Raw genomic sequence first — 25,174 nt, 5'->3', positions numbered from 1 at the left:
AAATTAATGTTATATTAAGATAATTTATAACGGATATCAACAACAACAAAAAAGCTACGTGATGTATAAACCATAATAAGTAAATTGCATTTGAAAATTTAATAATTTAGGTACCGTAGAACGGTACTTGAACTTTGATGTATTACTTGAGCCCAGTACAAAAAAGAGATTTAAATACGTATTTGGTCTACAATAATAAACGTATCGTGACAATAAGTGTCACATTGATTAAAGAAAACACTTCGTTTTTTACCACTTGAGTTTTATTATAGACTACATGTTTCATTTTATATTTTATATTTTAGTTATTATACAGACCTGAATGATGGAAGTTTAACTTCTGAAACATGTAGTCTATAATAAAACTCAAGTGGTAAAAAACGAATTGTTTTCTTTAATCATTGTAACATGTCTTACCACAAAGTTAATGCCGAAACAATAAATAAAATATAAGTGTCACATGTCAGGGAAACAATAAATCATGTCGATACGTTTATTATTGTAGACCAAATAAAGATCTAAATATTTTTATGTACTGGGATCAAGTAACACATCAAAGTTCAAGTAGCCCCGTTCCATGGTATCTAAAATTAAGAATTGACGGTAAGTAATGTAACTGAATTGAGATTGAAATTTATCGAAAAATCGAGTTCGTGCAGAGTTATTCTGGGTTTTTTTGGTTGAAAATTTCAAGGTTAAATATAAATAAATAATTTAGCTTAAATCTTAGATTAATCATATTTAAATTAAATAGAAACATGAGTCAAATACGGTGTTGTTGGAGAAATTATTTCTCAGAAGAATTTTTGATAAAGGAAAAGTAAAAACAGGGCTTTATAATACTAAAATTAAGAAAGGTGTGTTGAGATGGTTTGGACACGTGGAACGTATGAGTGAGGAAAGAACGGTTAAACAAATTTGTGAGGCGAATTTAGTTGGGAAAAGAAGCAGAGGAAGACCGAAGAAAACTTGGCACGATCAGGTATGTCAAAAAACTTGAAAGCGTCTGGGTCAGGTATGGTTGAGGAGATGCATGAATGTAGAAGAGGCGAAGAATGTTTGCAAAGACAGAGTGGTGTGGCGTTCGATTCTCTCTGCCTACCCTTGCGGGGAAGCGGTGTGATGGTTAGTTAGTTAGTTTTAACACATTTTAGAAATGTCATTTATCTTTCGAGTATAACGTCTGAGTCTTATCAAATAGCAATAAATAAAAACTAATGTAAAGTTGTTTTGTGCGAATAATTTTTGCAAGGATTTTAAATACTTGACGTAGATTAGTTTTCGGAATTAACAGTATCCAACAATACGTTGGTTTTACATATTTTGTACGCAGATTTACAAGCTAGAGTGAAATGTATTATCAGTGGCTATGAAATGACGCTACAAATATTTTATACGACCATCCAACGCAAAGGTCAAAACAATTAACTTGGAAAACAAATAAACTTACCAAATCTTCGTACTACCAGTTTAGAAAAATAAGCCAATACTATAATAATATAAATGAAAGCCCGTCTGCCCTTTGAGTAGGCCCTTAGAATTTTATCGCCGTGTACTAATTTGTTCTCTTAATTACGTCTGCAATTAGTGTAAAACCTCGCTAGGTTTCAATTAGCAAAAATGTAACTAAACAATCAAATCCACGCCACTTTCAAAAAAGTTGTCTCCTATCATAAAAAGTCTAAATATTCTACCTTTTTTTTCTTTATAGTGTCTTTAACTTATATATATTATCCAATAGTCCTTAAAAAATTGTTTGTAATTCCCTCAAAAAATATTATAAGAATTCTTCTAAAGCGCCACATTTCAAATATTTCAATCTTATAATAAGCTTGAGAATATTGGAATATGTTGTGATCATTTCCTCCAAGTTAACGTTATTTTTCTTTTCATTAATTGATTCGGCAGTCACTTTGTGGTAAAATCTATCCATTTTTAATTAATGTTTTATTTAGCAAATACCACTATTTCTTAAAATCTACTGTGACACGTGTTTCGATGCATTCCGCATCATTTTCACATACGGTGTTTGAAAATGATGCGGAATGCATCGAAGCACGTGTCACAGTGGATTTTAAGAAATAGTGGTATGTACTAAGTAAAACATTAATTAAAAATGGTTATTTTTCTTCTTTTCATCTTTTTTTTCTTTTTCTTTTTTTTATAAAAAAGATAAATATTTGTATTTTTATTATTTACATAAATATTTCAATTTCACACTATTTCTGTGAGCCTAAACGGCTCATTATTACAAAAAGGTATCAAATTGTGGTAGAGCGGGTTCGAAACGAGAAACTCTGACTTAAGAGTCCGCGACACTAACCACGGGACCACAACCCGACATTCTTTTCATAAGATTCATGTTTACTAGAACAGTCTCTTGTGATAGGAATAATTTCTAATTGGCATGTTCGGTTATCTGAAAGCATACCTTTGTTCTAGAAGAGAGCCTAGCCGAGCTACAACAGGGATCCAGCACCAGTGGTCCTCCAACTCTCCTCATCATCCTGTCTACCCTGTTCCTCACTGCGGGAACCTTCAGCTGAGAACCACTGCTCTTCACCAACAACTCTTAAACAACGCGTACAGGAAGGAATTAAGTGAAAATTGTTGAGTAATAATATAATTAAAACGTTTTACATATGATACGATAATACTATTATTACTTTTTTTGACCGCAAATAATGTTATGTTATAAATATGCCTTTTTAAATAAATGTTTTTGAAAAATATATTTTATGCGTTTTAAAAAACAACCAAATTATTTAAATGGCTTTCTATCCAAATCCCAATATGACATTTTTTTTTAATTTTATCTTGTACATGTTGAAATCAAAATAGTACAAAGGAACAATACAAAATGGGTTGAAGAATTGAAAATGACAGAACAGAAAATGATGATTTATTATCATTATGGTTTTTATAATCTTAACAGTAAACTGTTTTGTATTATATTATTATCAGAATACAAAGTATTTTTATTTCTCGAAATAATATATCAATATGATAGACAAAGTTAATGCTTTCAATATTCAAAACTCAATATTCAAAACATGTTTTGTATTACTTTAACATTCCTAAAAAAATTCAAATATTAAAGGAAATTTCTATAAAACAATATATTTAGAGATATCTGAGAGTTCAACAAAATAAAGAGAAGTATATCTCAAAACAGACCGACAAAAAGAAGGTAAGTGCTTATAAAATTCAATATTCTTTTACATATTAATTTCGCTTTTGATCAAAGCTAAATAGTAATAAAAATAGGTATGCTGATACAACAACAGTACTAAAAATACCCACTTTTAAAAATTTACAAGTGAAAAGTTCGACCACCATCCATGCGTACGGCTAAGGATTCATATCAGAAGGTGACCGATTATATTCATAGTTTATTATTAATATCTAGAATAAGATAAAAGATCCCTCTCCAAGCACAACAGCTCAGTTTCTATTTTGGAGAAGCTCAGCACAATAAAAGTCATAAGATTGTATTTAGAAGAAATGTATAGAAATTTTATTTAAAAAAATGTAAAAATTTCAAATAATAAAAAAACCACATAAAACATAAAAATCAGTATTTTTAGATCAATCGATAGAGCAGGCAATGCGTAATACAAAGATACAATGTTTTAATCTCAAAATCATCAATTATTTCACATAATTGGAATCATTTTTCTCTTATAAATCATTTATAAGATAAGTAATATTTTTGTTAATAGACTTTCAGATTCAGCATTTCCGACAGAGCATATCATAATATATGTAAGTTTATTGTAGAAAAGCATATCAGTTTCCCGCTTACATCATAATGTACGTTACACTGTATAATATTCTTATGGTGGAAATGTAAGTAAACAAACTTGGTAAATAAGCATAGCAAGTGTGTAAACCGGCAAGTTAGCAATGTAAATAATCAAAGTAACTGCCAAAAATTGTTATCCTAAACTGAAATGCTTTCAGAAAAACTCTTCCGCGCACAATAAACAATGTTTATTTGGCATAAAACTTCCTGAAAAGGGGTTGTGACGTAAAATATAAATGCAGTTCTTCATTGTTCTTCAACAAAAGCTTCAGCGCATAAATCTCGCCGTTTAGAGGCAAACAGATTCGGCAAATATTTAGAGAATTCTATTGAAAGTGCTACAAAGAGTAAGAACAAGGCATATTTTATAAACCTTTGCTAGATACAATGCGTTTAATTATATCAAACAAACGTTACGTTAGGTTAGGTCTGTGATTCTCAACCTGGGATAAGTACTTAGTTACATGGTCTGCCGAGAGACATGCAATCCAAATACGGTTGAGAACCCCTTGGTTATGAAAGGTTTTGGTTTTGTTGAAGTACTTACTGATGTATTTTGTTTAGGAATTTAATTGACCCAATCAAGATAACCCTTATCCGCACCCCAATGGTGCATAGGGCACTGCGTCATATAAACGCAGTGTTATCTTGATCTTAAACACATGAAGGATGGTAATAGGTGACAGGGTAATATTGAATAAATATTAGAGTGAAAAAAATCACTTAAATTTATTTGACCCCCCCAGGAATCGAACCCGGGACCTCCGGATCGGTTGCCGAGCATGCTGACCATTATACTACGGAGGCGGACTTAATACAATGGAATTTAATTAGGAATTTCATACAATGGTTCAATGATTTTTAAATAATTTAATCATATCATGCCTCAAAACTATTATTTAATCGAAAATTTGTGTCGGGTTGTGGTCCCGTGGGTAGTGTCGTGGACTCTTGAGTCAGAGTTTCCAGGTCGAACCTGCCTGGGTTCGAACCCATTCTACTACAATTTGATACCTATTTCTTATAATGATCCACTTAGGCCCACAGAAATAGTATCAAACAGTATAGAAGTAGTTGTTTTTTCTAAAATCAATTCTATTCACCCCATTTGAAAGTTACACTTTTTGTAAAATACTTTTGACATTCAATTCAATATATGTTTTTCGCAACTCATCTACAATAAATGGTTATACATCAACCATCAAATCAACTGTTTTGAGAGATCAACCTTATTCATTTTATTATTATTTATTATGAACTATACAACTCATTATCCTTTTAAGACATAAAAACTAAATATGCTATAAATCCTTGCGCATAGTTTTTTTATGAAATATTTTTGAAAGTTATTATTGCAATTTCTCAATGATTTTTGCTGTTGTAACATCACTGACCTGATGAAAAACATTCTTTTTAGGAAAAATTATGTTACTTTTACAAACTAGATATTTTTCTTTGTTGACCGTATCTTTTTAATGATAAAAAATACCATATTGACAATTCATATTTTCAATACCCCAAATACAACACATTTTAGATTTTTTTGTGAGTCGACAAATACAACGTCAGAGTCTAACTAATATAAAGAAGAAATTTTAATATAAAGTACATATTTTAATTAAGAAATATTTTTTTAAAGATGTCTTATTATTTATTGACATCTCATCAAAGATGAAGAAGAATATGGAAGTCTGGGCATTTACGGGGCTGACGACCGTCAGCCCCACAAATCATCTTTGATGAGATGTCATAAAATAATATCAATATAACTCCTGTAATTGGAGATAATCCAGATTTTGTGAACAAGTATTTGGACACATTCAAAATGTTGTAAAATAAATCTTATTAATTGATAACGATTATTCTAAGATTTAAACCATTTTTTTCATCAACGCAAATTCTTTTAGACATGGGTGCGTGTTTTAAACTTGTTACTCAAAAGGACACTTGGTAATGGATAATTAATTTCTCTAATGGTTTGGAGCAGTGCTCTCAGAGTGCCTACAGCGAAGTGGATCTTATTATATATTTCCTTTGGTATTCTCGCTGCAGCTCGTTAATACTCAGCAGACACTATTTACTAAAGGTATTCACTATTCTAAACCATTATGCTATCTTCAAGTATGTACGTACATTCACGTTTTTATCAGATCATCAGTATATGACACCTTGTAGTAGTGCAAATAAAATACTCGAATAAGACAACTTTTGAGTTTATTAATGTAAACACGACTAGTTTCGAAAACTGAAGATGAAATACGAAAATACTGAAGACTTTATTCATTGATTCGGCAGTCACTTTGTAGTCATATCTATCCATTTTTAATTAAAGTTTTTCTTATCTATTGAAAATCTATGGTGACACGTATTTCGATTCAACCGTATATTTTTAAACACCGTAAAAGATAATGACCATACTTAAAATAACAATAACATAGAAACTCTAAAAAAATATAAATACGAAGTCATAAACTGAAACATTTTAAAACAATAGAAATTCGTAAAAATATAAATGATAATAAACCCAAAATTTGTCCGGCTCCGTAGTGTAATGGTCAGCATGCTCACCTACCGTTCTGGAGGTCCCGGGTTCGATTCCCAGGAGGGTTTAATAAATATATAAGTGATTTTTTCACTCTAATATTTATTCAATATTACACTGGACTGGTACCTGAAGTGGAGGGCTGATCACCTTTCCTTCATGTGTAATCTATCGAGATAACACTGCGTTTATATGAAGCAGTGCCCTATGCACCATTGGGGTGCGGTAAGGGTTTTATTATTTTTAAACTTAAAATTAACAATACGACAATGTCTAAACTCTGCACCTAATTGTCTATGTTTTCACTGATAAGAAATAATAAATAAATTTATGGATTAAAATGGAAGACAGCTTATACCCCCTCTTCATTCTTCAACGTCCCAATGATATAACTCTTAAATTTAGACTTAGCCTCACATGAAAAAAATGAATTAAACTTAAGAAAAGTAGTACCAACATGTATACAACACTAAACACTGAATTTATGATATTCAAACACATAAGCATCCATAAATTTTTCAGTTATTTCAAAAGAAAAAAGGGAATAACAGGAATAACAAGAGCTCTTGGAATTGCATACCCCAACTCGTACATACGCGTGTAAGTTGGATAAGCCACTAATGTGAACGAGTGCCTTAAGGCGTTAGAAAATCATAATTATGAAAAGATTTATGATCCCGTAAAAACGTAATTTGAAAGATAAATTCACTTATTTAAATTATTACTCCTTAGTCTTTCATCAATCCCAGTTTTCATTAGTATCCAACGTGACGTTGATTGCAAATTCTTTCTTCAATTTCCTGAAAAATTTGTTAACTCTGAAATTGGTTTTTCAATAATATTTTTTAAGAAGACTTTTCCACACTTTCTTTTTACAAAGAATGCAATATAAATACAGAAGAATTCGCCAATTATCTGAATTTAAAGTGATTCTGTCTAGTTAGAATGGCTATCGTTTTAAAGAAAAAAGGCTACTGAGCAAACACGCTTCAGCGAAATAATTCGTGTATTTTTTAAATTCTCATACAAGTATTTGAATAAATATACGTTTTTAGAACATTCCTTTTTCTCTCTTTGTAACAAACATAGTAGTTTCTTACATTTAATTAAATGTTTTAACGTTATAACTCTAAAAAAACTGTGATACTATTTTGAATAAATATTTATAATTTTATTTGGATTTACATATATGTTTTTAAAAAAACGGGAAAACTATTTACTGTATAAAGCTCTCAATTTATTAAAAGCTACCTGTTTTGAGTGCCAAGTTTTATCTGGTTGTTAGAAAATACCAATAATACCAATGATGGGTGGTTGATGCATTAAAAACGAATCACGCTCATCGGTAAAAAATGTGTGTATATATATATATATACTTATATATATATATATATATATATATATATATATATATATATATATATATATATATATATTATATATATATATATATATATATATATATATATATATATATATATATATATATATAAATACATGTATATATATATATATTTATTTATATATATATATATATATACATATATATATAAATATATATATATATATATATATATATATATATATATATATATATATATATATATATATATATATATATATATATATATATATATATATATATATATATATATATATATATATATATATATATATATATATATAAAGATGTTAATTAGAAAATTATCAAACGGGTATTGTTTTATCTCTTCGAGACGACCATTTATTTTATGATAATGGTTTCTTATATTCCTTTGATAAGGTTTAGTGATTTTGTGGGAATAAGATCCGTTGACTTTTGTTACAAAAAGCTTTTGGGTATCGTGTTTATCCCTCAATGGAAATCAAAATAATACATTTTGTTATATTTTTGGGAGGCCAAAAATATTCTGAGGAATCGCCAAGAGGAACCAAAGAATAAAGGGATATGAAAAACAAAGAATTTTACAACCCAAAGCAAAATACTAGGAAATTATGTTTTGTGGATTTCCACACATTTTGACAAACACAAACTATAGATAAAAATTAAATAAACAAAATCACTTTTAAGCATAAGTTTGTAAACACGACTTGTTTCGAAAACAACAGATGTTCTTATCAACAGATGAAAATGCAAAGTTAGATTGAATAAAGTTTGTATTATCACATGTTGTTAAGAACATCTGTTCTTCACGAAACTATTAATTAACTTTAATGTGGTCATTGATAACTGGATGTTTTAATTTTATAATTAAATCTTACTTATATTCAACAAAGTTAAAGCCAAACACTTTATTTCGATATCTCTATTCATATGTACAATGTATCATTCATATGTACAAACATACTATATATTATACAAATGAACATAACAATCTCAGATTTCAGGTAAATTATGCACACCTACATTACATTACAGGGTTTTCAGTAATACTCAAATGCTAGTATCACGTATGTCTTTACATTTCAAAAGCAGCAAAGTCCGCATTTTTTAATAAATTTTCAAAAAAGTCAATTTTTATAGAAAACAACTGCTGTTTGACATTACATCTTGTTTTACATCGTTGTAATTTTCATGTTAACATTCTCTTAATAAGTAAATAAAAGAAGTAGTAGTTTTTTATTCACCATATTAACTGTTTTTTTTTCTATTCATTCATTTTGCATTTTGCTGCTTTTAAATGTAAGAATATAACCTCCACGTTGAAGCACTTTACTTAATTTACTTAGTTTTAGGAAGAAAGATTATTTTAGTTACTTTTACTTCTTTGTTTATCCCGCTCGTATTATTTCAGAATATATTGTAAAATAAAAATCATCCAATATAAGAGATGTATGTACCTACCTACTACTCCTCACAACATAATATTTTGGTATGTATTTTGAACCGTTACTCATAGTATAAAATTTCATTAGTTTTAAATATTGTTTTCTACATAATACAGATAAAACGTACATATTTTGTATTCTCATGCTTTTTCAAAAAACCATTTTTCTCAATAAATTCAAGAGTTTTAAAATCTTATTTTGTTTGAACATTATCATATGTTACAAGTATTTAAAGAAATCATGAAATTTAAAATAAGCCTATAACTAGATTGCTTATATTATAGTCTATGTTTCACGTTAAAAAATAATAACTATAATACTATCTCTTAAATGTAAAAAAATCATTACCAAAAAAAAGCTTTAAAAAAATGTTAGCAAAATGATTTCATTTTTTTCAATTGCACAAAAAATCTACGAGTCGGTCGATTTGATTAGGGATTTAATAATGCATACTGCCTATGGCATGAGGAGAATCTTGAAACTCAAGGAGATTTCATGAGTAGAGACGGTGCCAACACATCCTTACTTATCTGGCAACACTACAGTTGGCACCCCTGAAGAAGGTTGTACTCGTAAATATCACGGACATAGAATAATTAACGTATACAGCAAGTGTTTATGACTATAATTTTTATTTTTTGACATCTCATCAAAGATGAAGAAGAATATGGAAGTCTGGGCATTTACGGGGCTGACGACCGTCATCGGCTGGTTTAAGTGATCACTTTACACACGTGTAACATTCACCAATTCTACCCATTATTGACAACCACACTACTCAAATTCTTGGAAGTTCTATATATATGAACCAATTTAGAAACCTTAAATTTAAATTGGTTCATATACATAGAACTTCCAAGAATTTGAGTAGTGTGGTTGTCAATAATGGGTAGAATTGGTGAATGTTACACGTGTGTAAAGTGAGCACTTAAACCAGCCGATGACGGTCGTCAGCCCCGTAAATGCCCAGACTTCCATATTCTTCTTCATCTTTGATGAGATGTCAAAAAATATTATGAAATAACTCCTGTAATTGGAGATAATCCAGATTTTGTGAACAAGTATTTGGACACACTCAAAATGTTGTTACTATAATTTTTCACTGAAAAATTACATGAAAACATTGATCATACTAAAAATAATGAGTAAAAAACTTTAAAAGTTGTGGTTGGGGAACATGACAAGCGATGTTGCATAAGTCGTAGATAAAATTCATTAGAAAAAGGAGTGGTATATTAGACGTTAGGTTATTCCAAAAAAATAAACATATACTTGATTTTTCTTTCGTGCTTCATTTGTTGGTTGCTGCAAATGAAGCATTATATCCACATATTTTTTCAAATTTCAAAAAAGTGATTTTTATTATTTAATTTTATTCACAACATTTGAGTGTGTCCAAATACTTGTTCACAAATCTGGATTATCTCCAATTAAACGAGTCATTTATCCTATTATTTTTTGACATCTCAACATAGATGAAGAAGAATATGAAAGTCACTTAAACCAGCCTATGACGGTCGTAAGCCCTGTATGTGCCCAGACTTCCATATTCTTCATTATTTATTTTACTACCCTATTTCATTTTAAAACGTTCTTCTTTGATGTTTTTTGTTGATGCTCCAGTTGTGATTTTAAACATGCTTTTAATTTTTAAACTAATATAAACCCCGTTGGAAATCTTGATTCTCTTTAGTATCACCCTACTAAAGACTGTTTATATGTGTGTTCATACATATTCATTTAAAATAAATATTCAATTATTGCAAATAATTTAGAATGCTTATATTTAGTGAATTCGCGTTTGTCGTAGACATCGTTCTTTGTTCTCCGTTCATTTATCAAAATAATAAGTCCCTTTTGTAGGAACATAAATTAGTAATTCCGCGTAAAGTTTCAAGAAGTCTGACTCTCTACCCTTTGATGAAGCCCTTTGTAAAATTATTTTGTGGTTCCCAGTTAAGCTAACTTTTAATTTCCTTAGCTATTCCTGAATAATTTCAAATACTAGAGTAATTTTTTGGATATGTTCGGGATATTTTTTTACAAATATAAGGTTTGTTTTTCTAACATACTCGTAATAAAAACAACTGAAAAAGTACATGTAATTCATAGTTTTGGAATTTGCTTTATGCGGTAACATAATTATTTAAATATTAAAATAAAACACTCGTTTAATACCACTTTTTGAGTTCATCAATGTACTTAAACATAACTAGCTTCGAGATCAGGTTCGCGCCGCCCAGGACGACCACTGTTGACAATTTGTCGGAGGATGCAAGGGAGCTGGGAGCATACAGAAAAGCCTGTATACAGTTTGTGGACACCAAATGTTCCACATAGGGGGTGGATATGGTTAAATATAAGAATATTAATATAAGTGATTTTTTTTAAAATAAAAAAAACACATTTAAAAAATTTAAAAAACGTTGTTTTGTGAAGGATTATAAACGAATGGGTTATTTCGAATAGTAGCATTTAAATTGAAAAGTTCAAAATTAAAATTTGTTATTTTAATTATGAACATTTCAATTTAGACATCACTCTATTCATTTGAAACTCACTGACGCGTCATCCCACTATACAACTATATCAATCCCACGTCCGTTGTCGTCAAAGAACAGCGAAGTTTTTGTCGTTTTTGTTGTTGGAAACGTTTGTGGGGAACGTTGATTGTAGAAAAGGTGGGAAAACGGGACAACAAAAGGAACAAAACCGTGTTACTTCCGCTGCCGACACACAGTATGACATCATTTCCGCTTTGACACGGAGCCACCACGCAATACTGTAAAGGCGGTTTACAGAGAAAACCTTTTGACATTGTCACTTGTATACAAATATTATTTAGTTTAAACCTAGCGAAATTCTTTAACAAATATTCGGACTTATTTTTTACTATTTAAATTCCAATGGTATAACATTTTTTATGGGTGCCTTTCGATAATTTTTACAAAATGAATTTATGTTATGTTATCTAATATATGTTTTTTCTTCTTTTTTTATAAAACGGATAAACCATTTGAATCTTGCATACTCCACCTCGGGGTTTAAAAAAACAAATAAGCAAATAAATAAATCAACCCCCGACGATGTGATGTGAATGAGGGTGTTTTTTTTAAACATTCGATCATATTACATATGCCTGTAAAGTAAATAAAAGTATTCAGAGCAAATAAATACTAAGTTTTTTCATAATAAAATGTTCGATAATTCTTTTATATTGAATCCATGTTTTATATAAAATCATATTCTCATTTAAAATTATTGGAAATCTAATCCAGCACTATTGCAGAACTCTTTTTTTATTTTGGTAAATGTAACAAATGTAAACAATATTTGAAACATTATATTTGTTTATTTTAATGCTTCTACATTGGGTATCGAAATAGTATATTTGTCTTGCGGCGTTATTCGTACTTAATTAGATATTTAAATGTCCCCGTTGGTATAAATATTTTCAAAAAAGTTGTTTACTGGTTTCTATAAAATACTTCAAAGAGGAAGGCTTTCTTCAAACAGAATCAAATAATATTCACGGTGAGGTTAACATATATATATATATATATATATATATATATATATATATATATATATATATATATATATATATATATATATATATATATATATATATTATATATATATATATATATACATGTATATATATATATAAATATATATATATATATGTATATACATATATATACAAATAAATACATATATATATATATATATATATATATATATATATATATATGTATATATATATATATATATATATATATATATATATATATATATATATATATATATATATATATATATATGTATATATAAATATATATATACTACTACTACTACTACTACTACCATCACGCCGTTTCCCCGCAGGGGTAGGCAGAGAGGATGGAACGCCACACTCTTCTGTCCTGACATACACTCCTAGCCTCCTTCACATCCATACATCTAGTCATACATGCCCTCCGATTACGCAGACTTTTGACACCGCCAGATTTTAGGTTCTGATTGATCTGATCGTGCCAAGTCTTTTTCCTTTCCTTTTATATATATATATATATATATATATATATATATATATATATATATATATATATATATATATATATATATATATATATATATATATATATATATATATATATATATATATATATATATATTTGTATATGTATGGATATATACCTTTATACATATACGTGTATGTGTGTGTGTAGATGTGCTTAATTTTAACCTTTTAGATACTTTTTATGAGTGTAAAAAGAGACAAAAAGTCTAAATTTAAAAAGGGCATTAAATCAATGCACGTTATTTTTTATATGCCAAAAACAACAATCAATGGAAATACGCTAGTTTAAATAATTTAAAATCAAATTAAAATAACATCGCTGTGGTTCAACCCCCACTATAAAAGGTAAAAAACAATGAATTTATTTTTAAAATATAAATATTATTCTCAATATCGTTTTTCTTTATATTTCGCGAGTAAAACCTTTATCAAATTTATTGGCAACCTGTTAAAAGGTTTGTGTGTGAAAAATCTTTGGAAAAATATGGCTAAAGGGGAAGAACATCTTTTATCAGGAAATTCTTCCCCGGAACCCTTTTTATAATTGCATCACATCCCATTATTCCTTGTTAGTTAGTTTCACTCAAAATATATAGTCATAATCGATATAACACATGATAACAGGTAGTTCGGGAAAGTAAAATGTGAACAGTAGTGATAATAGTTCTTCTTCTTGAAACCCTTATCTGAACAACAATGGTGCATAGGGCACTGCATCATATAAACGCAGTATTGTCCTGATCGTCAAAACACGAGGGAAAGGTGATCAGCCCTCCGCTTCAGGGTAAATTAAAAAAAATTTCGAGTGAAAAAAATCACTTATATATGTATATTTATTTGACCCCCCTTTGGGAATCGAACCCGGGACCTCCAGAACGGTGGCCGAGCGTGCTGACCTTTACACTGCGGAGGCAGATGATAGTATGTGAGGTTCGATTGTCAATCATGGGTAGAATTAGTGAATGTTACTCGTGTGTAAAGTGGTTACTCAACCTAATCTATGGCGGTCATAAGCCCAGTAAATGCCCAGACTTTCATATTCTTCTTCATCTATGTTGAAGTGTCAAAAAAGAATGTAATTAATTTAAAGATGCATTTTAATAATTGTATAACGCAACGTGCGGTCGTAACAGATTAAAGAGCTCATAAAAAGAACAACAAAGCGTTTAAAAGTACTCTCGGCATACAGTAGTTTCGCTAATTGCTTAAACAATTAAAAAAGTTTTCTTTCCCCTCATTGCGATGCGGGTCACGAAAGAATAGAAACTACCCACTATTACCCTCAAACCTCTAGCCGCTCCTACCTACAGTCTTTTTCTTCTACCTACCCTCTCGAAGTCCATTAATTATTACAGAGAATACTTCCTTTGGATTTGATTAAGATTCTCACTTTGTTATCAAAGAAATTCTGTAGCTCATGGCTGGATTATGAATAGATTTGCAATTAAGCGTTTTAGGACTTTAGTAGTCTTCTTAATGCACCTTTTAGATAAGTATTTAAATTGCATTGGCAAAAGTTAGGAGTGATAAAATAGTTTTATTATTATTCAAACACTAGCTTTACCCGGCCACGTGTTGCTGTGGCTCAATCTGGTTTAATGGAGGAAAAAATAGAAACAGATCTTCAATAAATACGTTTCATTTTTAAATGCTTGTGAAGCAATGAAAATAGGTAGTACAAATACCATAGTAGGTATATTAAGCAATACAATCGAAAATAATGAAAAAGATAAATGAGCAAAGTAAAGTATCACAGTGTTTTGAAATTTTGTTTGACAGATGGCGCTGCCATCGCAGTCTAATTGTGTTTCAAAAATATGTTTTTCAATGTGACAGACTTACTTGTGACATAAATGTTGTACATTTCTTATTTCATTTTTAATTCATATTTCTATTTTGCTACATTTTTTTCTAGCAATATTAGATTTTTTTTGTTGACTTTCGTATAGAGAAATTATGTTTCAGAACTTATAAACAAACTAATTTTATGACAGTTGATCGAGACTTTATGTTTTTTGTATGATTTTGACCTTTAAAAAAAAAGAAAACACAACAAAAATTTCGTTATTTAAGCTCAAGAAAATTGTATGGCTGAATTTTTTAATGGAGATTTACCGAAAATCGACCGATTCGCTATTAAAGGCATTATTATTGTCCTTAATTTTATTTTTGCATGTTTGATACCAAATTTTATCCTTTTTTGCTTATTTAACCGAATTTCATTAAATTTAATTTTATCAGGAAGAATAAAAAACATTGTTTGAAGGTTATACTCTATATTCATAAGGTAATTATACATATCGCTCACTCTTTTTAACAACGGCATATATTAAAAAACTAGTTTTTTCAGGAGATCGTTTTTAAAATTTAAGAATATAATGAAATGTGAACTTGAAAATAAACATCAAGCCACATATTGAACTTTTTACTGTGGAACATATCTTTTACCACAAAGTATGTAACATGTCTTACCATATATATAATATGTCTTACCACAAAGTTAATGCCGAAACAATAAATAAAAATATAACACATTGTATTAAAAATAAATATCAAGCCACTTATTGAACTTTTTATTATGCAACACACTTTTTAGGTAAAACCTGAAGGGTTTTTTTTTTACATTTGAAAATGATTTAGTTTATTTTAAAAAATAATTAAACAATACCTTTTCTTCAAAATACAAAAACAACACCTTCTGCCCTGTAGCGGGTAAATATTAAATTAAAAATATGCCGCTTTTGCTGGGATATAGTACATTTTCTGGGCATTCCGAAAACATGCACAACGGAAAATTGATTTTTGATTTATGACGTTGTTGAAAGGAGTGAGCGATATATCAAACGTTTCTTGAATGTAGTGGAACCTATTGAGGTATAATTTTTTTTTAAATCAATTGTATTCCAGTGATCATAATCGTGTACCATTTAAAATTTTAATATACAAACAACAATTGAGAGAGAGAGTTGGACTCAATCGACAGGTGGTAATGATTCAAACATTCCATGAAGGTTATTAAATCGATTAAGGTATTACAATCATTTTAAAAACTAATATGGTATTCAAGTGGTCATAATCATGTACCATTAAAATTTTTAATTCTGTGTCGGGTTGTGGTCCCGTGGTTGGTGTCGCGGACTCTCTACCAGTCCACTCTACCACAATTTAATACCTATTTCTTATAATGAGCCACCTACGCTCACAGAATAGTTTAAAATTGAAATAGTTGTGTAAAGAATAAAAACCCAAATATTTCTCTTTTTCAATAAATAAATGAACAATTAATCATAAAGACGAATAAAATAGTGTTTTTAAGATTGAATTTTATAAAATTTAATTTTAAATAGGTGGTAATATACATATATAGATGGTAATTCACCTAACCTTTTTTTTTAATTTTATGTCATTATTTCATAGATACTACTTTTTTTTACTACATGTATTACGGCTCTTTAGGCATGGCCTGTGTTGAGCCGAAATACTTGCATGTGAATACATTTTTTTTTTTTTTTATTTTATTTTTTTTTTTAATTGATGGTTGTTGAATTTATTGAGATGTTACAATCATTTTCATACTTCATTTTGTATTCAAGTGGTCATAATCATGTACAGTTAAAAATAATGATACACAAATAATCTTGCTATTACCCAAGAGATCCCTTATATTAAATCCACATTTCCAAGAACAACATCGTATTTGCCATTTTAACCCTTTTCTTTCTACTACCTCCATACGGAATATAATACATAATACATTTCGTTTTACAACACAGTATCTGTTTCCGAACAAACAGTAAATATCAGTTAAGAAGATTTTTTCCATGTTGTTATATAATTTTGAATTACGGCTTGTTATTATTTATGCAATATTTGAATATTTTGTTGTGTTTAAACGATTTTTGTTATTTGTAAACAATTTGTTGACATTTTTATTTTCAAGTAAATATCAATAACTTAATAAATTACTTAATAAATTACAATCATTTACCTTTTTCGAATAAAAATATTGAAATACATTTCGTTAGTAGATTTATATTATCCACTGACACGTCGTGATGGAATTGCATTTTTAATTTATTATTAGATTAAAACTAATATTTTTAGCTTTTCCACTTTTTTATTTGACCAGCGACCGGGTTTCGTCGTTACCGACATCACCAGTCTGATGATGTCGGTAACGACGAAACCCGGTCGTTGGTCAAATAAAAAAGTGGAAAAGCTAAAAATATTGGTTTTAATCTAATAATAAACATTTCGTTAGGTTTTTTTGTTCAAAAAATGCTTAAAAAATTAATTTAATCAAAATTTCACGTGCTATAATTTTATGAATATACTTTTTTAAGCTTTAACAATTTATCCCATCGTTTTAAAAATCTATTATTAATCAAATCATTTAAAAAACACAAAAAAATATATCACAATTAAGCCAGAAAAGGGTTAACGAAAATCGTTTTGAAACATTTAAGCTATGTGTAAAACGGAACGAGGTAAGTTTATTTTATTATGATTAAAAACATATGTTATTGCTATCTCCATTACAAAGCAAGTCATCAAAAAATAGTAAACTTCACTCGACTCTCACAATGTTCCAAAACGGTTCTCTTCAAATTGCCATATACGATGTTCTACCGGAAAAGGGTCAAAATATTAACCCTGGATTGTTCCCTCGGGTACCATAGGACACTTCCAGCAAAATTTTGGATAATTCAGTTACGCTGAGGGTGACCTCTATCCACAGGGATTTCTTTATCCTTAATTAACTACAAGGTATCATAGTTTAGGAACCTAATAATAATTCATTTTTCGTTGTTTTTTTGTTGTTTGCTAAAAAGGTCAAAGGGTGATCCAATGACCTATATTTACAGGACTTACGACGTGTCATAGGGTTTATTTGACCACTTTACATGCATGGAACATTCACCATTCTACCCATTATTGACAACCACACTACTAAATTTTTGGAACTCATACATACGTATATGTTTTCGGGAGTCTCCTAGTATATTAAATAATTCAGGTAGAATCTTGCCTGATTTTAAAATAAGAGGATCTGCTTAATACAACACCTTATTCAACTCAACCATAGATGCTGCGGAGAACTCACATATAACAGAACGTGTCAAAATTTGAGTAGTGTGATTCTAGTGTTTCCCTAATTATTCTTGAAATATTTGATCATCCCAAGTTTTCCACGGTCTTACTTTGATTCTATTGCAACTACATTTGCTACAAATTTTTACCGTTATTTCTTTACTCATTCATTCAACATGTCTAAATTGTCTTAATACACCTTTCTTTATTTTATCGAAAATGGATTATCTCAGCCTTGCATTATTTTTTTACACACCGTTTAATCATCGCACATCATTTTGCCGCACATTCGTCGAGATATCGTTTTTCAACTGCATTCATTCTGCTTTCAACCTTTTTTATGTGAAGTTAGAACTCAAATATAGTATTGTTTATTAATAAAGATATAATGAATTTTAACCACGCTTTAATATGCCTACGTTACATAGAATAACTTTGATTAAACATTACAATATTTTCGTTAGTTCTGTTGAACGTTACGCAAAATATACGTTTTATAATAAACAAAAGTATTTGTGAGGGGAACCAATATTTACTTCCTCTTGATTTTTGCACTTAAGGAGCTTTTTCTGAGCTTTTTAGATTAAATACAGTAAAATTTATCTCAATCTCAGGATAAAGTCGCAATACATCGAACTCAAATCTAATAGATTTTAGGATATCAAATGAAGTAAATCGGTATACATAATTATTCAATAAAGGTATCGGTTTTCATCATAAAATAATAATATACATTTCACGTTCGATAAAATTATTCAAGCATTATATATATGTATATTAGTAAGATTTCAATATTCAGAAGGCCTCTTTATAGGTATTGTACAATATAGGTAGGTTTGATTAGATCTTATTCACAAAGGTAGGTTTGTGTTGAATTTCGTATAAATACATTTAATTTATAGTAAGTGGGTATACATGTATTTATTTAAACTTAAAATCGATGAAACTTTCTACTTTTTAATTGATTTTTTTATTCACTTGTGAAAACAAAGAAATACTCTGAAAATTAATATACTGTAACTAAATTACTCACTGCTGACGTGAATTCGTCGGCAGTTGTCATCAGAACTTCGAGACGCGGATCTGACTTGGGAGGATGAGCTGGCAGCCGACAGAAAAGCCTGGAGACAGTTTGTGGACTCCATATGCTCCACCTAGGGATCGGATATGGTTTTTTTACTACTGCTTTGCTTACTAGTGTCGTATTTTTACTATTGCTAAACAATTAAAGAAATAAATATAGTACTGTTTTCTCGCTATCCCGTTTGTTACTTGTATGAAACGAAAAAAAAAACAATACAGATACATAAACTTAAGTATTTAAGTCATTTGTATTGCAATATATTATATTATTAATACCTTTAATATTAAAAGCATTTAATTTGTAGTCTTTTTTGCAAGTAATGTTATAATGAAACAAAATAATGAAATTTTTATGCCCAGAATCAGTTAAAATATTCCATAAAAATGTACATATTTTTAAAAACATAAATTCATACTGTAAACACTTTATAATATTTAAACTTTACTTGGTAAATACCAACTTTATCCTAATGTGTAAAATTCACTATTCTACCCATGATTGATTACCACACTACTATTATTATTTTATTTATATTCATATTCATTTTACATTATACGTATTTATACATATTTGTTTTATTTATTTTCATATTTATTTTACCTCTGATTTATATTTAGTTAGCCAACATAAAAACTAGAGGAAAAATAACTGTAGACTCACTGTACTTAAACTTTTGGAAAACCTCATACATCTTATATATTTAGTGTATCATTTAACATCAACCGGTTTCGAACCATTTTAATTTCAAAATATGTTTTTTTAGTATCCATTTTCACTTTGTTGATATATATCGTTTTTACATTGCTTCATATATCGCTCACTCCTTTCAAGAACGTCATAAATCAAAAATCGTCAATTTTTAGTTGCGCATGTTTTCAGAATGCCGAGAAAATGTACTATATCCCAGCAAAAGAAGCATATTTTAAACTTAATATTTACCCGCTACAGGGCAGAAAGTGTTGTTTTTGCGTTTTGAAAAAAAGGTATTGTTTAATTTTTTTTTAGATAAACTCAATATCTTTCAAATGGAGAAAAAACGTTTAGGTTTTACCGACAAATGTCTGTTGCACAGAAAAAAAATTAAATAAGTGGCTTGATATTTATTTTTAAAACATTGTATTATATTTTTAAAATATAAAAATGTTCTCCTGAGAAATCAAGTTTTTTGATTTATGACGTTCTTGAAAGAAGTGGGCGATATGTATAATGGTGTCCATACACACTACACACTCGAATATATATATTACGAGGCTATAAATCATTCAGTGGGAATTATATATGTTTCATAGAAATATAAGATATGCCACAATAAACTCTCCCCTAAATATTGGGATTATAGACTATTATCATAGTATTAAAAAGTTTGAAGGCCATCAAGATAATTTCTCCATCCACCTTCCAACTAAAAGTCATTAGGTTCAAATTTCCTTCCATTGCCCAATGTAAGATATAAAATGACTTCTGGTCGTGAAGTTAAATTAGATTACTTGAAATCTCAAGTAATTTCCTTGTTTTGTTCCATGATTTCTTAATCTAAGTATAATCTATAGTATCCTCTGAAAATCGCACTCTTCAATCAATGATATATTTTTTACTCACGAAGGAAAATACGTGATCATAAATAAACATAGTTCATAAATAAACGATTCACTTTCCCAAAAGAAAGTATTACATTACAATATATTGTATTTATCTCTTCTTCTTTAAATCCTTATCCGCAACCAATGGTGCATAGGGCACTGTATCATATAAACGAAGTGTTATCTTGATCGTTAACACATGAAGGAAAGTTGATCACCTTGATCAGCTCTCCGCTTCAGGTACCAGTCCAGAGTAATATTAAATAAATATGTAAGTGAAAAAATCACTTATATTTATTTGACCCTTCCTAGGTATCGAACCCGGGACCTCCAGTACGGTAGCTGAGCGTGCTGACCATACGGAGGCGGACGAACTATTTATCTAAATAATACAATACAAATCTGGGTTTGTCTACTTGGGAGTTATTTTTATGTTGACATGTCAACATAGACGAAGAAGAATATGGAAATCTTTATGTTTATTATTCATATTGTATTATTTTATTTGCATTAAAATCCTAAAAATTGTTTTTTTTGTTTCTTTTATTAAAACATTAATTTATTAATATATTGTTAATATCCTATGCTAAATATCAAATAGCTTTCTTAGTATTCAAATTCATTTGAATAGTTTGATCGCTTTCAAATGTCAAAGTTGGTAAACGTTTATAAAAAGTAAAACAAAAAAGAGAATCTTTAAATCTTAAATTTTGTAAATTTTATAAATTATGTTTTGGAAATATAATCTGATTTGTTCATGATGATTAAAGAAAACACTTTACCACGTTTTTTACCACTTGAGTACTCAAGTGGTAAAAAACGAAGTGTTTTCTTTAATCATTGTAACATGCCATACCACAAAGTTAATGCCGAAATAATAAATAAAATGATTTGTTCATATTTGGTTTTTGAAAACAAGCGTGTCTTTTATTTCAAAATTAGATAAGAATATTTAATCATCTGTATTTCAAAAGTGGGTTATTTTTAAATGTTTATGGCAAAATTTAAAAATAACCCGCTACAATTTTTCAATTTATGTAGCAATGTGTTTTTAAATATTATTAAAAACTGCTAAAAAACAGTCAAATTGAGTGACTAACCTTGATATTTTGCCGTTTATAGAAAATTATACACACTATTGTGTTATAATCGTTCATATTAAAAAACAACGGTAGTTTAAATCTTAATCATTCACATAATAAAGTTTAAAAACATGTTATTCTGTAACTTTTTGAAAAAAAAAATTGGCTTTTATTATCGAATTTGAAATTCTGATAAATTCAATAGATAAAGTATGTTTCGACATATTTATGTATTTTCTCCGGTAAATAAACTGATGAAAACAGTTTTTTAGTTTAAAGCATCCTTTTAAGCACTTTGCAATCATAGAAACAAATTATTATTGAATGGTGCATAGTCCATACCTATTATTATAGAAAAACTGCAAAAACAACTTGAATACCTTATAATATTTTGACAAACATGTTAATATATCACAAAAATTCATTTGAATGCATTTTTAAATATTTGAACTTAAAAAAATATTGTGAAAACCTATTTTTCAGCAAATTCTAGCTTCTGATTCACAAAAAAAATATTTTAGCGTGTGTTGTACGAGTATGTAAAACGTAATAGATTTTTTATTACAATTATCGCGGGAATTCTTCATTAAGGCTCTTCTTCGAATATTTTTCAGCCTGAAGGAATTTTTCAATCTTTTCAAGCTTCATACAAATTACTCCGATAGAATATTATTCGTACTTCACATTTTTCTCCTCCCGGAATACTTCATCACCCTTTGTCATCAATTTCTAGTATTTCAGTGGCTTCTGAACAAGGCGAGAAGTATCTTAAGATTATATTTCTTGCCTAATCTCGTTCTTTGTGAATTTTGTCCTCGATTCAGACAACGACATTCAATTTATAAATATAATTAACCACTACATCAAAAGAACTCTCCTCGTTTTAATGACTACTGTTTAACTGACTGGAAAAATACAAAATTTTCAAATTAAAGACATTTTTTGTTTTACTTTTGCTTGGAAAATATCAGCATTTCTTGAAACGTGATTTGAAATGAGGCAAGAAAAAAAATTTAAAAAAAAACAGACAAGAAATGGTGAAAAAAGAAATTGAATGCATCAAAATACGTTCATAACACGTGTTTTGATGAAATTTTTAAATTTATTATTTTTATTTGTTATTATTTACTATACTTTTATATATATATATATATATATATATATATATATATATATATATATATATATATATATATATATATATATATATATATATATATATAATATATATATAAATATATATATTTAAATATATATATATATATATATATATATATATATATATATATATATATATATATATATATATATATATATATATATATATATATATATATATATTTATTTAACACCGTATATATAAGACTTAGAATGCAAAAAGAGAAGACGAAGATAAAAAAATTTCAATCCCCGATTTATTTTAGTTTATTTTTGTTAAATTCATTACACATTACACATTCTAGGATTCCCCGTTCAGATCAAAATTATTCAATGTGTAATCAAAACGGAAACAATTTTTAAATTATAAAACTTAACTTAAGGTTTATTAGAACATAAAATAAATATAACATTGACTTCAACACAAAGTGATAGAGAAAAAAATAAAACAAGACTGGAGAGAGTTGTTCTATAATTCCGAATTTAAGAATGAAGTATAGAGTCCGGGTTCCTAGATGCTCCGAGGCATTGTATCAATGAGACTTCTAGACAAAGCGAAGCAACCAGCTTTTTAGTTAATAAATAATTATTTATTTATTTCTTGTAGCCTTCAATCGTAAATCCAAACACTTTTCAGATATTGTTATGAATATATCTAAATAATTTATATATAATCATAGGCGATCGAATCAAAAATGCCTCCTTAAAAATAAGTCGTTATTTAATTGTTAAGATAATTTGGTTTTTGTTCTAAAGATAATCTTTAAATTGTCTAGTTTTTGGATTCAATGATTTAAGGTTAAACCCCGTCAATCGGAATACAAAATAGTTGTATGTTGCGTATTTCTAGGTCAAAATATATTTGATAATTCAACATAATAAAATTGAGCTGAAAGTTGACATAAATCGAGAAAAAGTAACAAATACCATCCTAATCCGAAAAAGTAACATATACCCATTATTACACCGTTCTTAAGTCTCATTTTTTTCAATCAGAAACCTGCTTGAGAATCAACATTATTTTATTTATTAAATTTGATTTAATACTCATATTGGCCTTAATTTTTTTAATCGATTTGACTAATTATTATGCCATTTTAATTTTGCTAGCAAAAGGCGTAGTAGCTGTAATACAATAATATATGTTTTTAAATAACTAGTTTTAAAACATTCTATTTTATTGCTAAAACATCTTGATAAGATAAACAAATGAGGTCTCTTGATCACTAACTTTCTCGATGTGGAACGCATTTTCACGTTTTTTTATCATATTACTTATGAATTATTTTTTTTAAAATGAGTTTATGATAAAAAAGAACAGAGTTCTTTAGAAAGTCGAAAAAGTATCAAGTACACCAGGAAACAAAATAATTACCTTTTATTGCAATTTTAGCAAAATTTGTAAAATGCAGTATGCAAAAATGCGCTTTTAACTATTTTCAGCTAAAAAAAATAATATTTGCGTGTAAAATTTAACTTTTTTTGATCTTTGGAATATAAGTATAGATGCCGGATGTGGTGTTTTGAATAACAAGCATCGTGTGAGGAATGAAAACGTCGCGTCGCTTGTGAAAATAAAGAAATACTCTGAAAACTAATAAACTGTAAACTAAATTACTTACCACTGCTTTGCTAACTAATGTCGTATTTTTGCTGTGGCTAAACAATTAATGAAATAAATATAGTACTGTTCTCTCGCTATTCCGTTTGTTTCTTGTGTGAAATGAAGAAAAAAAACAATACAGATACTTAAACTTTAGTAATTTGTATTGCAACATAAAAAACCAAAAGAGGAGAAGCATGTTTTTAATGAAGTATGTTTTATTAACCTTTTTTTAATTATCCATTTAATATAAAGGTGTTTCGAAATTGAATGGCATAATTTTTTTACACGTTTAAATATAATATACATAACGTAA

At 28.5% G+C, this 25,174-nt stretch overlaps 1 protein-coding gene across 1 annotated transcript in view; it reads left to right on the top strand.

The window, feature by feature from the left end:
- Positions 1-2,673, top strand: part of LOC148302268 (uncharacterized) — a 96,071-nt gene extending 93,398 nt beyond the window's left edge. Inside the window, exon 6 of the mRNA XM_088271888.1 lies at positions 2,446-2,673. Coding sequence (XP_088128014.1) covers positions 2,446-2,546 — 101 coding nt within the window. The 3' untranslated portion in view covers positions 2,547-2,673. The remainder of the gene's footprint in view (positions 1-2,445) is intronic.
- The last annotated feature ends 22,501 nt before the right edge of the window (positions 2,674-25,174 follow it).

Source organism: Brachycentrus maculatus, unplaced genomic scaffold (assembly GCF_059751285.1).
Source record: "Brachycentrus maculatus isolate JH-2025_06_01 unplaced genomic scaffold, ASM5975128v1 h1tg000469l, whole genome shotgun sequence".
In the NCBI taxonomy this organism is placed as follows: domain Eukaryota; kingdom Metazoa; phylum Arthropoda; class Insecta; order Trichoptera; family Brachycentridae; genus Brachycentrus; species Brachycentrus maculatus.
Note: the sequence above shows the minus strand (reverse complement) of the source record. Positions and strands in the feature narration are given on the sequence as shown.